We start from the raw sequence: 16,178 nt of genomic DNA, 5'->3' as shown, positions 1-16,178 counted from the left end.
TACGGCTAATAATAAGGGAGTAAAACACTTCCATGAAAATTATTTATGTTAAGACCAGACCAAACACGTTAATGTGTTTGGTAAGAAGGAAAATGTTTCTCCGAACACAAGTCATTTTCCGATGTTTAATTGCCAAACAAAACCACCAATGAACATTTTCCAAGACAAAAAATATGAAAAATTACTTTCCATCATAAAAAACAAATAAATTCTCAAGTGAGTGTATATAGTCCTACTCAAAATGGTGTGGCGCTGTGAAACCGAAATCAACGAACAAAAAGAACTCATTATACATAAGATATTGGAGAAAATCAGGATTAACTCAGTAATGTAAAAGAACCAAGTTTTCCTGCAAAGTACAAGAAGATCTAACACTTGATAATTAAACTTCTACCAAAAATTTACAGGCCCATCAGGCAGTTTCCTCTTATTCTACACTCCTTTAGTACTACTTTCTACCTATCTATACCTTTGCACTTCTGTATCAACTAATTTAGCTAAGGCATGACAAAGGCCGCGAAAAAAGGCACAATATGAGTCGACAAAATGTCCTCTGTCCCTTCGCCATCTTGAAGGTGCTAACGTCTAAAAGAACGAGCAAATTTAACACTAATCCGCTTCTTAATTGGTGTCCTACAAGAAGGACAGTCGTTCATTCCTTGCTTTTCGTGAAGCACGTTGCATTGTTCACAAAGAACCAGATGAGCACACGGGAGGAAAACCACTGTCATTTCCTCGCTCAAACACATAACACACTCCCTCTCGCTTTTCACACTTGCAGGGGCAAAATTGTCATTTCTTCTGAGTGCCTCTATTTTTGAACCTTCAGACTGAAATCTCAAGTGAGAGATTTCACTCTCGAGCTTTAGGATATCTTCTTTACATTTTCGCATGCTTTTCTCTGCCGTTTCTATAATATTATCCTCCTCCATTTTACTCTGAACTCCGAGTTTGACCCTTTCAGCCTTTAAGGAATCAGCCTGCTGAATAAACCTTTGTTTCTCCCTCTTCTGCTGCTGCGACAGATCCTGCAATTAGAAAATATACAGCGCCTTATGTTTTTATCGTGCAAATTGAAAGTGTGCAACACATAAAGGTAAATAACTTGAATTAATTAAATCATTTTCAAAAAAATAATACAGGTTTCTTCTGATGTGCTAGCTTATACAAGAAAGAACATCGGATTGCAAAATATGTTATCAATTGGAGGACTGCTTGAATATATGCTGGAGCCACTATTACCGGAAATTCAAAGTAATTCAAAAGACGATCTAAACATTAGTGTATCAACAAGTCCATTCATGGCCTAAAAACCCTACTAGCTTTTGTACAGAAAGGTATGCTACATACGCGAGAAAATGGTCCCTCAAGTATCAACTGAGCAGTTTTGGTCCTTTAAGTTTGCCAAAAGTGAGCACTTTTGGTCTCCGTCAAATATTGACCAAACTCTAATTGTTAAATTTAACCAAAACTATGGAAAACTCAACAGCAGATATTTCCATCAAAATTCCAGAAACCACAACATAAAAAAGCTACACCATCATACACACACACACATAAAAAAAGAAGAAAAAAAAGACCAACAATAACAAAAACTGCACCTCAAAAAGTTGCACTAGACTATTGAAACAGACCAAAAATGACATAAACTACAAATTATGTACTTCCAAATGTGAGTTCCGATTAATATTTTTCATTTTCACATATCCAATTAAATTTAGCAACCAGAGTTTGGTAAATATCTGACGGAGAAGTGCTTATTTTTGGCAAACTTAAAGGACAAAAACTACTCAAGTGATACTTAAGGGACTATTTTGAACCTACTACCAAAGATAAGGGACCATTTTCGTCATTCTCTCCAGTATATACTAATACTATTTCTAAACAGTTAAGACCTCAATCAAGAAGGCAAAGAAATTTTATTCCTACAAAAACATACCTTAAACTGGTTCTGGCGTTTTTTGGCTCTCTCAAGTTCCTGCTCAAAGCGAATTGCTTCTCGTTTCAGGTTTGAGAAATCGTCCTGCAGCTCACCCTTCTCCATCTCCAATGCTTGGCACTTCTTCAGTATCTCCTGCTCCCTCGCAACAGCTTGGTGGAAGTTCGTAGCGGACCCCACGGCATCCATCCTCGCAGCCTCCATCTCTTTCTTTAGCACGGCATTCTCCACCTCGAGCCTACGAAGAGTAGAATTAGCCATCTCAATCTGGCCACTGGCATTTGACAACGCATGCTCCATTTCGGTAAGCCTCTTCATGTTGTTTTCCTCCAGCATTTGCTTCTCCTTGTGAAACTTCTCAGCCTCTTCTTTATCTTGCCTCAGAATTTTAAGCTCCCCCTGGTCCTTGCCAAGCCTCCGAGCAGCCTGCATAACCTTCTCATTGGCCCAATCAGTCCACCCTTGGAGCTCTTTCTGCAGTGTCTGCATACGGGAGATTCGCAACAATATAGCTTCATCTTTCTCATTTTGTGGGACATGTTTCCCCAAAGACTCATCGTATGGGATACCAGCATAATAGTCTAGAACTTTAGGAGAGGCAGGACTGCTGCCTGGGGTCTTTGAGGAAGAATTAGGTTCTGGGGATGGTGATGCAGGGATAGCTGTGTTTACAGCAGGTAATGCAGAAACAGTATCTTGGGTCGCTGGCGCACTAGCAATTTCACTTGAAGGTGCAATGGACGGGGAGGTGCTTGAACTATGAGAACCGCCTTCAGCTAAAGGGCCATTGCTTTTAATTGAAGTAATTACCTTAGAATAAGTACCCTTCATTACGAGACCAGAAGAACAAGATTCGGAGTTCAGTAGTGTCTTGTCCAAAACCATACTGCTCCATGCGGTGAGTTTCGCTTTGAAGGAACCCTTACCCATACGACCTTTATAGCTTTTCTCAAAATGAAATGTCTTTTGCCTAAGCATATCTTTCTTGGAGTTCAGAGATGACGCCTTTCTCCCAGTACCGCCTTTGTCTTCTAAAATTGCTGCTTTCGACAGAGATATATTCTCCCGGCTAACCCCTGCGGCCTTGCTTCCTGCTACTGGAAGAACAGCTGAACTTCCATTCACCGTAATTTCCACTTCATGAAGATGTGAGTATATAGAATTAGACAATTGCGTGACTGCATCGTCACAAGGAACTTCAGAGTGCGTTGCAGGTTTTGACAACTGTAGTTTATCCAGGTCCGATTGACTCGCTTCAGAAGCCTCCTTTTGTTGGGCAAGTTTTGAAACAGATGATCTTTCTCTTGGATTTTCCAAACTGCATAAGTCGCCTAGAAGATCTCCTTCTACGGCACATGCATGTAACAGTTTCAAATCACATATTAACAGACACCACATTGCTTCTGCAACGGTAAAATCTGGCTTAACCTCCCTCAGCACACATATCATCTCCAACATCGTGTACTCAACCAGGCTATTTAAATCCTCGAATATGAGAGATGCAGCAGAGGTATCCAATTCTTTTTCCCTACTTAATAAAGCCAAGGCACCATCAACAATAGTCGATACAACGTCTTTGCTACCGTGATAAAGGCCGCTCCTCAAAACAACCCGTTCAGCAATTTCCTCACTATATCCACATTCAACAATCCGCTTGATCGCACTCCGGAAAGTTGCAGACAAGTTGTGAAAGAGAAGTTCCATTAGCTGACAGGCTATTGTATCATCCCAGTCAGCATGCTGTAAAGATTCCACTCCTTGTTTCTCATTTTCCTCTAATAATTCGTATCTTGGAAATTCTGTAAGGGACAGAGCAGGGGTAGTATCGATAGGAACGTCTAGAGGAAACTCGGATAAGAACTTCCTCTTGTTCCTACTTCCTTTTTCCGCGGCTGAAATTACCAGTGACTTCTCATTGGCACCATCACTGTTTTTATGATCACCCATGTTCGTTATCTTTTCAACGATCATTAAGGATCTTTATCTGCAATTCCCAATGCTGCAGCGGAAGGCCATTCAGAAAAAAATGTGGTAGGCACGGGGGGGACAAAAAATAAAAAGAAAAAGTAGCAGCAAAACCTAGAAACTATAGAATAGGGACCACAACAACAACAGCTAGAAACTTTATTTTCCCAGTTTTTGGCGCTAAAAACCTGACCAAGCTCGGTTGTTTTTTCGGTCCACCTGAAAGTCGGTCGATTTTTTCCATGTTTTTTAGTAGTCACCATCAGTTTTGAGTCCATTCTGTTAGTTGCACCATTAGGCGCTCCATTTTAGCAAACTTAAGGTAGTAAAGATGCTCGGGGTGACAAAAATAGACCTACTCTCATAGATAAGAGACAATTTCGGCTAAAAGCTACATCAGTCCCAAACAAGTTGGGGTCAGGTATATGAATTCCACTTCTTCATTTGAGCTCATTTCATATCGAATAGAGACAAAAAAGAAAAACAAAGGGATACATTTTCCATTGACTGAAATATAGAACTTCTTGATTATCTAAAGACAACTAAACCTCATTCCAAAATAAGTTAGTCGTATAGAAGCCTCTCTATTCACTCAGCTTTATTTCAATACTCAACATTTGCTCTTTTAATAGAAACTAGGGGCTACATATAAAGATTCTCACAGGATGATCTGAATAAGGACCAAAAAAAAGGGCAAAATATATCGTCAGCCCTTAAACTTGCTAGTAAATTTCATTTCATTTACACACGTTTCAATTTAGCACCTGAACCCTTGATAAAAGTATTCCTATTAGACACTTCCGGTTCAAATTTTGGAAAAGCTTCAGCGGGTGTTTACGTAGATGAATTAACAGCATAAAATATGTCACCTCCTTGAATTATACATATCATCCTCAACATGGTGAGGTTTTACGACTTATTGAGGGGCTAATGCATAATGTGCACTTGAGAAAAACCCCAAAAACTTTTTCAAAAATTGAGCCAAAAGCGTCTAATAGGAACACCTTATGATGTGTTCAGGTGCTCAATTGGAAGAGGTCGCAATTCAAGTGTCTAAATGAAACTTACTGGCAAGTTTAAGGGGTTCTTACAGAAATATAAATGGAAAACAAGCATACCTCTGCGACACAGTACAGGTGAAGCTGCCAAAGATTCAATTTTCTGCAACAAAAAAAAAAATCTCAAAAAAATCAAAGGAGAAAATACCTATAACTCAAAATTTGCAACAAACAAAGACATAATTAAACAGTATTCAACCAACAAGCAAATCAAACATAAAACCCAAGAAACCATCAGCTCAAAATCTTGCTTAAAACCCATAAGAAGCCAATAAGTTAATCGAAACCCCAAGTATCTCAAAATCAAGAATATTTTTTTGATAAACCCATATAAGACCAAAGCTAAAAAGGGCAGCCCGGTGCACTAAGCACCCGCTATGCGCGGGGCCCGAGAAAGGGCCAGACCACAAGGGTCTATTGTACGCAGCCTTACCTTGCATTTCTGCAAGAGACTGTTTCCACGGCTCGAACTCGTGACCTCCAGGTCACATGACAGCAACTTTACCAGTTACGCCAAGGCTCCCCTTCTAGATACATATAAGACCAAAGCTAGATACATCAAAAATTAAATATCAAAAGGGTATCCAAAAAATACATTTTTTGGGTATTTTGTGGTATTCATCAAACACTTTAACAATAATATATTAAAAAAAAAGGTTTTTTATAAACCCCATGTAAGAACAAAACTAGATAGAGCAAAAATTCAATCTTTGATCAAAAGGGTATCCAAAAAATACATTCTTGAGGTATTTTTTGGTATTCTTCTAACACTTTAACAATAATATATATTCCATAAAAAAAAAAAAAAATCCAAAGGGTCACAGTGAACTAAAATGGAAAAAAAAAAAACAGATTTTTAATAAAACCCATGTAAGAACAAAGCTAGATAAAGCAAAAATACAATTTTTAATCAAAAGGGTATCCAAAAAATACATTCTTGAGGTATTTTTTGGTATTCTTCTGACACTTCAACAATAATATATATTCCCCCCCCAAAAAAAAACATGTAAGAGCAAAGCTAGATACAGTAAAAATTCAATCTTTAATCAAAATGGTGTCCAAAAAATACATTCTTGAGGTATTTTGTGGGATTCTTGAAACACTTTAAAAATAATATATTCCAAAAAAAAACATGTAAGAGCAAAGCTAGATACAGTAAAAATTCAATCTTTAATCAAAATGGTGTCCAAAAAATACATTCTTGAGGTATTTTGTGGGATTCTTGAAACACTTTAAAAATAATATATTCCAAAAAAAAAAAGAAAAAAAATACTTTAATCAAAAGGGTCACTTACAAAGATGATATTTCAATGGAAAATTGCAAAGAGGTTAATTTTTTATTTTTGGTTCTTGGTAGTCTACAGTGTGTACAATAGTGGTGTGTTTTTGCGGCTTGGAATCGTGTGTAACTGTGGGTTAACTTAACCCTTTGTCTTTGGTTACTTTTTGATGATATTTGTTTAACCAGGGTTAGTTAGGTCATTGTGTCTCTTTATTGATATAGGAATTTTCTTTTTATTTACTCCCTCCGTTCGCTTTTTACTTGTCACGTTTCACTTCTTTAATTTAGGAATTTTCTTTTTATTACACCCTCTGTTCACTTTTTACATGTCACGTTTCGCTTCTCTAATTTAGGAATTTTCTTTTTATTACTCCCTCCATTCGCTTTTACTTGTCACAGTTCAGTTTTCAAGAGTCAGATTATATGGATTTTAGCTAGTATTTTAAGATGTATTTTTTCCTCATATTAATATATGAGAAGAATTGCAACTTATACTCCTTTGTCCCAATTTAAGTATTTTATTTTTCTTTTTTATTTTTCCAAAAAGAGTGTTTGTTTCTATGTTTAATAAGTTGATAGTAATTCATACATCCTACATGGTAAGTTTAAAAACACAGAATTAAAAAAATATAGTACATTACACTTAAGTTAATTTAGGCACAAGATTTAAAAGTCTCTTTTTATTTCTTAAATTATGTGGTCCATCAAGTTAAGGAAGTTAAAATGGGACGGAGGGAGTAATATTTTTCTTATAATATTTAAATATCTAAATCTTGATTTTAAAAACTAGTTAAATTGATTATGAAAAAGCGAAAAGTGAGAAGTAAAAATTAATGAAAGGAGTATCACATAAGGTATCCCGATCATTAAAAGAAGTGGTCAGATGGTCGGTATCTTCCAAAACAGTTAGCTAATTGGGTCTCTTCATTGATTTATAAATTTTCCTTTTATCACCGCATTCGTTGGCTTTTACTTGTCACGTTTCGATTTTTGAGAATCAAATTATATGAATTTTGGCTAACATTTTAAAATGTACTCTTTTCTATCATATTAATATATGAGAAGAATTGCAACTTATACTCCCTCGAGCCCAATTTAAGTGTTTTACATTCTTTTTTGGTTTGGCTAAAAGAGTTGTTTTTTTCTATTTAGTAAGTTTGTATACGGTAAAAACCGGACGCGAGGCAAACCAGTGGAGCGAGGGGGCCGACTGATCTGCCTTCTTCGTCATTGGAACGACCAAGCCCGGTGACCCGAGCATTCGTGGCCGTTGGTCCGAGCATTCGTGGCCGTTGGTCCGAGTAGTCGTTGGTCCGAGTAGCCGTTGGTCCGGCTGGCCGTTGCAAGCGGGTCACGCGCCAGTAACGTCCTGTCCTGGTCAACTACCCACCATGCATGTGTCAGACGGCGCCGTCAGTCTAATCCCACCAAATCCGTGCAGAGCTGTCCTTGTTGATATTATTTTATTAGCTCACATCATATGAGACCCATGGAGGTCACACTATAAATAGAGCACATCCCTCTCCTTTGTAGGGGCTGGCTCCCCGGGGATCAACAACATTTTTGTACTAGAAGATATATACAAATCTCTCTCTCAATATTAGATTTTGGTCTGGAATCATTGTGTTCATCTCTATTACTTGTTCAAACAAATAATACTTATATGTTAGTAGATGTATAAATCCACAGTGGTCCTCTAAGCATCATCGTTTTCTTCACATCTTAACCATACGAATCTTGTATCTATCAAATATATCGAGATTCAAACACATATCCTATACCCGCGTACAAATTCAATTGATTTACCAAATTCGGGGTAAACAGTTTGGCGCCTACCGTGGGGCTAGGATAATAGTGGTCTTTGATCTTGATCTCTATCTTACCCATCAAAATCGGAAACATCTGTTGTCCGTCTCGGAAGAAACGGACCAAATGGCTAACAGTGGGCAATCTGGTCACGTCAACAATAACGAGATCGTGGCCGAAAATGAAGGCAGCGGGCCGCGAGGATTGCCAAACCCTACTGACCCTTTAAATACTAACAATTCGATTACTTTGTCCGGGACACAAGTACGGAAAGAACCGGATACCCCGAATGATAATATTGACTTGCGTTTAATTTTTGAAATGTTGCAGGAACAGAGAGTGGCGATTGCTGAACAGGGAATCGTAATAGCCCGGTTGCAAAACGGAGGAGATGAAGCAACCCCGGGGAAGACGAAGGGTGTTGTCGAAATCGAAAGAAACGAGTCACGGATGGTCGAGAGTAACGGTTCCGGAGCCGGTTCCTCCACCGAGGTTCTAAAGATGCTCGAAACTTTGGCAAAACGGGTAGACTCGACCGAAAAGAGGGTCGAGACATATAACTCCCGGGTGGATCAAATATCGGGGGCTCCACCTTTGCTAAAAGAGCCAAACTCGAAAAGGTACATTCAAAGGTCTTTTCCTCCGAGTGCGGCCCCGAAATTGATCCCAAAGAGGTTCAAAATGCCGGATATCCAAAAATATGACGGCACAACGGACCCTTGCGAACACGTGACCTCATACACCTGTGCTATAAAAGGCAATGATATGGAAGAGGATGAAATCGAATCCGTGTTGCTGAAAAAATTCGGGGAAACTCTGGCAAAAGGAGCATTGACTTGGTACGATCATCTGCCCGAGCATTCAATCACTTCTTTCGAAACGCTCGCCGATGCCTTCATAAAAGCACACGCCGGAGCCAAAAAGGTGCAGGCTCGGAAGGCGGATATTTTCCGTATTGCCCAAAGAAACGATGAGTTACTGCGTGAATTTGTCAGCCGGTTCCAAAGGGAACGAATGGAGCTTCCCCCGGTTCCGGAGGAATGGGATGCACAAGCTTTCACAAAGGGGCTCAATGTTCGGAGCTCGACGGCTTCGTTCAAATTAAAGGAAAGCTTGGTGGAATACGAGGCCGTGACATGGGCAGATGTCCATAACCGGTACGAGTCGAAGATTCGGGTGGAGGATGACCAACTCGAGCTTCCCCCGGGGCCCGTAAATATGAACAAAAGTCTGGAGAGACCAAGGAAGAATTACGAACCAGAGGCCAGATCGTCGAGGGAGAGGTACCGGCCATATTCTCATCCGGAGAAACCAAGCTTCAGGTCGGACGAAGGTATGGACTTCTCGTGTTTTTCTATTGACCTCTTTCTTTTTTTGCAGGAAGTCAAGTACCGGATAAAGTTAGAATCTAGGTCTGAAAACACGTGTTGCACTCTTTTCCTTAGTACGGTTTTGTCCCAAAATGGGTTTTCCGACTAGGTTTTTAATGAGGCAACGAGTACAACGTGTTACTCAACAAAGATAAGGGACCAGCACCCGGAAACTCGAGGTCACACCCTCCGAAGTAGGGGCTTGATAGCACTCACCCGACCTCGCAGCTCGGATAAATACTAGGGGACTTATACCCACATCGAGGTTTACCCCGGTTAGTGGAAAACGGAGGGGCTCAACAAGTCAAGACCGGACCAAACGATCATAACGAATCGTGTCCCATTCAACATTTGCTACGGCAAAACTAAGGCCCGGCCACCGGCCACAGCCTCCGATGTAAGGACCAAACGATCATAACGAATCGTGTCCCATTCAACATTTTCTACGGCAAAAATAAGGCCCGGCCACCGGCCACAGCCTCCGATGTAAGGACCAAACGATCATAATGAATCGTGTCCCATTTTTCATTTACTGCAACAAGGCAGAAGGAATTAAAATTCTCATATGTACAAACATTTTGCAAATGCAAAAGCTGGTATAACAAAATCTTGGGTGTCTTTCTGTTAAAAAGACTTCGCCCCGATGGTAACCGCCGTATTCCGGCACTGCCCCACTCACATACTCTATATCGAGGATTGTGCCCGAAATTTGACAAAGGCGACAAGGTCACAATGACCCAAGCCAAAGCTCGGCAAATTCCCCCAAAACGGGGACTGCTACATCAAAAACTTTGCCAAGGTTGAAAAAATACCGACCCTGAAGAAAATGCCTATCGTAATTCGGAGGCATCTGAACTTATGAAGCATCGGATAAGTCCCACGGGCACGGTGAATTAACGACTATAAGTCGACCTGTCCTAAAACGGACCAACGATCATGACCAAAATAATGTCAAACATTCAAAACAAAGAAATAAGAAGGTAACGACGAGCTGACAGGGCCACCGGTTTCGGAATTTATCCACTCCCCGTTACTCCGATAGATCGGAGATCCGGGAAGTGTGGGACTATCTGTATTCGGTAAAAACCGGACGCGAGGCAAACCGGTGGAGCGAGGGGGCCGACTGATCTGCCTTCTTCGTCATTGGAACGACCAAGCCCAGTGACCCGAGCATTCGTGGTCGTTGGTCCGAGCATTCGTGGCCGTTGGTCCGAGCATTCGTGGCCGTTGGTCCGTGTGGCCATTGGTCCGAGTAGCTGTTGGTCCGAGTAGCCGTTGGTCCGGGTGGCCGTTGGTCCGAGTAGCCGTTGGTCCGGGTGGCCGTTGCACGCGGGTCACGCGCCAGTAACGTCCTGTCCTGGTCAACTACCCACCATGCATGTGTCAGACGGCGCCGTCAGTCTAATCCCACCAAATCCGTGCAAAGCTGTCCTTGTTGATATTATTTTATTAGCTCACATCATATGAGACCCATGGAGGTCACACTATAAATATAGCACATCCCTCTCCTTTGTAGGGGCTGACTCCCCGGGGATCAACAACATTTTTGTACTAGAAGATATATACAAATCTCTCTCTCAATATTAGATTTTGGTCCGGAATCATTGTGTTCATCTCTATTACTTGTTCAAACAAATAATACTTATATGTTAGTAGATGTATAAATCCACAGTGATCCTCTAAGCATCATCGTTTTCTTCACATCTTAACCATACGAATCTTGTATCTATCAAATATATCGAGATTCAAACACATATCCTATACCCGCGTACAAATTCAATTGATTTACCAAATTCGGGGTAAACAAAGTTGACAATTCAAACATCCTTACATGCCAAATTTAAAATCACAAGATTAAAAAAAAAAAAAAAACTTAGAACTATGTGCCCAGTTAAACGAAGACACATAATTTGGAATGGAGAAAATAGTATTTTGTATAACATTTGAATAGCTAAATTTTAATTTTAAAATGCTGAATTAATATAAGTCAATTGTTTTAAAATTAATCACATTGTTTCTCAAAAAACAAAACGTGATAAGTAAAAGTGAAAAAGAGACATTATTACATAAAATATCACGATCATTAAAAGAAGTGGTAAGATGTTGGAATCTTCTAAGATATTAAAAGCGTTTTACCTTTCTTAATGAGCCTACTTGGTGCAAATCAATATTAGTATCACTGAACTGCATATGATGCTAATCTCGTGGATTTTAGGCATTGTTGACTAGTTTAAGTCACCCTTTTTTTCTACAAATTTATTTTTAAAAAATCACTACGAGAATAGTTTGGTGTCAAAAACATCACATCAAATCATAGTATTGTGAGGTTTATATTGATTATATTTGTTGGGTGCACCGGGATAAATGAGATCCTTCTTCTTTTAACCTGAAGTATCGAATTTGAGTCTTGAAAATGAAGAAATCTCTAATAGAGAATGTTTACTCCTTTAACAAGCCCTATGCAACTTGCATATTGATTAGTTTGGTCAATAGATACTGAATGCTAGATGGTTATACTAACCAAACGTCTTAACATCACTATGCTTGATTGGATGTTTTTATTATGCAGCTGATTAAATTAAAGAGAAAAAAATTCAAACTTGCCCGTGAACTATGTGTAGATATAGAAATTTTAATTGAATTGATCAAAAGGGTCACTTACAAAGATGATGTTTCAATGGAAAATTGCAAAGAGGTTAATTGTTATTATTATTATTATTATTATTATTATTATTATTTGGGTTCTTTGTAGGCTACAGAGTGCACAATGGTGGTGTGTTTTTGCGAGTTGGAATCGTGTGTAACTGTGGGTTAACTTAACCCTTTGTCCTTGGTTACTTTTTGATGATATTGGTTTAACCAGGGTTAGTTAGGTCATTGTGTCTCTTTATTGATTTATAAATTTTCCCTTTATTACGGCATCCGTTCGTTTTTTACTTGTCATGTTTCGTCTCTCGAGAGTCAAATTATATGGACTTTGACTAACATTTTAAGATATATTTTTTTTATCATATTAATATATGAGAAAAATGGGAACTTATACTCCTCGGGCCCAGTTTAAGCGTTTTACATTTTTGTTTGGTCGGCCCAAAAGAGTTGTTTTTTCTATGTTGACATTTAAACATCTCTACATGTCAAGTTTAAAATCACAAGATTCAAAAGTCTTTTTTATTTCTTAAACTGTGTGTCCAGTCAAACGAAGACACATAAATTAGGACGGAAGAATAGTATTTTTGGTATAATATTTGAATAGCTAAATTTTAATTTTAAATTATTAAATTAACATAATTCAATTTTTTCAAAATTAATCAAATTAACTCTCGAAAAGCGAAACGCGACAAGTAAAAATTAACAAATGAATTATTACATAAAATATCACGACCATTAAAAGAAGTGGTAAGATGTTGCAATCTTCTAAGATATCACAATTTTTTTTTTAAAAAAAAAAAGGTAAAATGGTAGGAATCATTTTATTCCAAATGGAATTCCTTAATATGATTAATCGCTATTGTAAAGTTCGTATTACCTTTCATAATGAGCCTCCTTGGTGCAAATCAATATCAGTATCACTGAACTGTATACGATGCTAATCTCATGGGTTTTAGGCATTGTTGACTAGTTTAAGTCACCTTTTTTTTTTCTACAAATTTATTTTTAAAAAATCACTACGAAGAATAGTTTGGTGCCCAAAACGTCACATCAAATCTTAATATTATGAGTTTATATTAATTGTATTTGTCGGGTGCAGCAGAATGAATGAGATTCTTCTTCTCTTAACTAGAGGTATCGAATTTGAGTTTTAGGAATGAAAAAATCTTTGATAGAGAATGCTCACTCCTTTAACAAGCCCTATGCAGATAGCATTTTGATTAGTTTGGTCAACAGATAATGAATACTAGATGGTTATACTAACAAAAAGTCTTAACATCACTAAGCTTAGTTGGATGTTTCTATTAAGTTTTTAACTAAATTAAAGGGGGGCAATTCAAACCGTGAAATATGCAAAATATTTTAGATTTGCTCAACGTTAATAATTGGGTCAAATCAATCCTTGTCATTACAAAATGTAGATTATACTTCAAAAAATATGTTGATTTGAAGATACTTGTGTCCAAGTTTCATACATAAAATCTTGGTAATTTGACCCCCAATTTCGAACCCCCCGACAAAATGAAACAAAGAGACCAGCAAACGTAGTTGGTTTTCCGAACCCCTGACTGCCACAAACCAACACACTAGGAAAATATTTGGGAACAAACAGAGTTCTTTTTATGTATTAATTGGTAGAGTTATTCATTGTTTCTACATATGTATGCATAGTTCGTGTCGAAATTAAGCAATAATTAAGTTCAGTTGAAACTTCTAGATTCGCCTTTGCCTATTTTATATGCGCGGGCCTAGTTAAAAAATTTGGAGTTCTATTGAACCAGGATGTCATTGTTTACTCGAAACTTGTATGTGTATATATATATATATATATATATATATATGAGAAAAATCACTAAATTTTCAATAAATAGTACATTATGAACCCCATAATGTTAGAAGTACAATAATGGTCCGGTAGTAACAAGAACATAAATACTGAACCCTTCAAGTTAAATTCAGAATCCGCCTTTGTCTGCATGCATGCTCGATATGCATCACTCCTCGAAAGAATGCCTCGAGGAACGATAAAGATCGTAAGGAGCCCATAGATGATCAACAGTACATGGTTTTCTTGAATCCAATCTCAACCATGGTTTACCTTTACCACTCCAATGTAATAGGCTAATTGGCCCAGGATGCAAACTCCTACATTTACCTTCAATATTATCACCACCCAATCCATGTTGGTTCCATCTATGATCAATAGGCATAATATTTCCAGCTAGGGTTAGCAAATAAGGTGGCAAAGAACCTAAGTGATATATTCTTTTTTGCTTTTGAATAACCATCCAATCCTCGACTTTCTGCGTATAATTTCCATGCCTCCATTTATCAACGTCCATCACCATAACTCCCGTGTTGAAGTAGCACGGTTTTCGCCCTTCAAACGTACACGAAAATTCTGGGTCATCCCAAAATAAATCGGTGAAATAAGTCGTGAAATTCGCTTGACAATATTCGGGCGCGGCTAGTACCTTGTCACCAAGATCAACTTGCCATAATTTCACGATGTCATCAACGATAACTATGTCAGAATCAAGATAAATTATGCGTTTCACATCCATCGGAATAAGATCAGCCAGATAAATTCTCGCATAATTTAATGGTTGGTCTAAGGCTTGACGAATTGATTTTGAAATTAGGCCACGGACCCTGTGGGCATCAAATTTGTAGAGCTTGAAGTTGAGGTAAGGGAAAGTGGATTTAATGCTAGAAAATACCACAGGTTCATGTCTTACACATAAAAAGTGAAACATGACATCTTCTGGGCATGTTGAGTGTTGTAGGATGGAAAACACTGCAGCCATGGTACCTGCAGAGACATATTATAATTAAGTAATTAATGTTAAATAGTTTTTATGTGGTCACACAACATGCATGGTATTCGAGTGGGCAAGAAAATCTCAAGGTCAAATATCATCGCTACACAAGAAGCTAAAAAATATAATTACGTGTTGACACATGAAAAGGAAGGATATTTTTAATTATATACACTAGCGATGGAAAAAGAATTACACTATTGTTTGTTGTTTTGACCTATTGTAGCAGGTTAGTTACTATTTTAATCAAGTTTCCAATTAATGCTCATCTTAGAAATTTACCTATAATAATTAACTTACAACCATCACTAATCTTAGCAACAGATATCGAAAAATCATGTTAGTTACCGACTATTTAGCTACGAATTTCAAAGTTAATTTCTATTTTCTTAGTGAAAGTGACCTAATTGTATAAATATTTTTTGCACTATTTAGTGCATAAATGTAAACTCAGAAAAGAATAATGGGGCCCACTGATGAGAGACGTTTACAAACATGATATTATAAAGTAACTAAAGGTGTAATATTTAAAATTGTTCAAGTTTTTTAAATGAGGTGATCATACATTTCAACAGTACCTCTCAAGTAATTAGCATCAAGGGTCATGGACACATGAATACGGTCGATGGCCGATGAACCGCAGTCCCTCCCGTTGCGAAAAGCGGGTGCCTCTCGAAAGACGGGAACATGCAGGAAGGTTGGTTTCGAGATGACGCCAACGCGGACGCCAGTGGTGATCATGGTGGTGGTAGTTGTAGTTGTAGTGGTGGTCAAGGAGATTTGGTTTGCAAATAGGAAGAGAAACAGGAGGCCAAGGAGATGAGAAGAAGGGGGAAAACTCCAAAAGGCCATCCTGCAGCTTGCATTTAGAATAGTGCATTAGGAAAAAGGAAGTTGAAGCAGCCATTGGAGGTCAGGTTAAGAGAAGGTTTAGGAGAGGTTATAAATGATTGATTAATAAAAAATAAAGGATAGAGTTTGGTAAGATTGTGAGGGCGAGAATTCTATTTATTATCTCTATCACAAAGTAAATTAGTAACTCACTTTCAAGGATTAACTAGAATCAATGATTACTTTTGAGGGGCTTAGATAAATGAATATTTCCACAATTATAGCACATATAAATTTGTCTTATCTAAAAATAACTCTATTTATAGAAAGAACTAAAAGATACATGTTGAGGTCAAATTATGAATCTTGACATCAGGGGTGGATCTACGTGTAAGTGAGGTTGTTCACCCGAATACCCTCGACAAAAAATTACAGTGTATATATAGGATAAATTTTCTA

The 16,178-nt window shown here is 38.1% G+C and overlaps 2 protein-coding genes across 3 annotated transcripts; both read right to left on the bottom strand.

The window, feature by feature from the left end:
- Nucleotides 1-266: 266 nt before the first annotated feature.
- LOC132605605 (putative E3 ubiquitin-protein ligase RF298) lies at nt 267-6,391 on the bottom strand. 2 transcript variants are annotated; one of them, XM_060318750.1, is made up of 4 exons: nt 6,258-6,391; nt 5,023-5,065; nt 1,940-3,938; nt 267-1,028 (listed from the first exon to the last, which is right to left on the bottom strand). In XM_060318750.1, the coding sequence occupies exons 3-4, from the start codon at nt 3,908-3,910 to the stop codon at nt 579-581; spliced, it is 2,421 nt and encodes an 806-aa protein (XP_060174733.1). In that variant the 5' UTR covers nt 3,911-3,938; nt 5,023-5,065; nt 6,258-6,391; the 3' UTR covers nt 267-578. The 2 variants fall into 2 exon arrangements, with proteins under 2 accessions (XP_060174733.1, XP_060174734.1); XM_060318751.1 differs by lacking the exon at nt 6,258-6,391 and adding an exon at nt 5,396-6,191.
- Nucleotides 6,392-13,896: 7,505 nt separating this feature from the next.
- On the bottom strand, nt 13,897-15,782 carry LOC132604911 (probable galacturonosyltransferase-like 4). Its single transcript, XM_060318267.1, has 2 exons — nt 15,467-15,782; nt 13,897-14,881 (listed from the first exon to the last, which is right to left on the bottom strand). The coding sequence occupies exons 1-2, from the start codon at nt 15,738-15,740 to the stop codon at nt 14,064-14,066; spliced, it is 1,092 nt and encodes a 363-aa protein (XP_060174250.1). The 5' UTR covers nt 15,741-15,782; the 3' UTR covers nt 13,897-14,063.
- Between the last annotated feature and the right edge of the window lie 396 nt (nt 15,783-16,178).

This window comes from Lycium barbarum, chromosome 8, assembly GCF_019175385.1.
Source record: "Lycium barbarum isolate Lr01 chromosome 8, ASM1917538v2, whole genome shotgun sequence".
NCBI classification, from domain to species: Eukaryota; Viridiplantae; Streptophyta; class Magnoliopsida; order Solanales; family Solanaceae; genus Lycium; species Lycium barbarum.
This window is presented reverse-complemented; position numbering and strand designations above follow the sequence as displayed.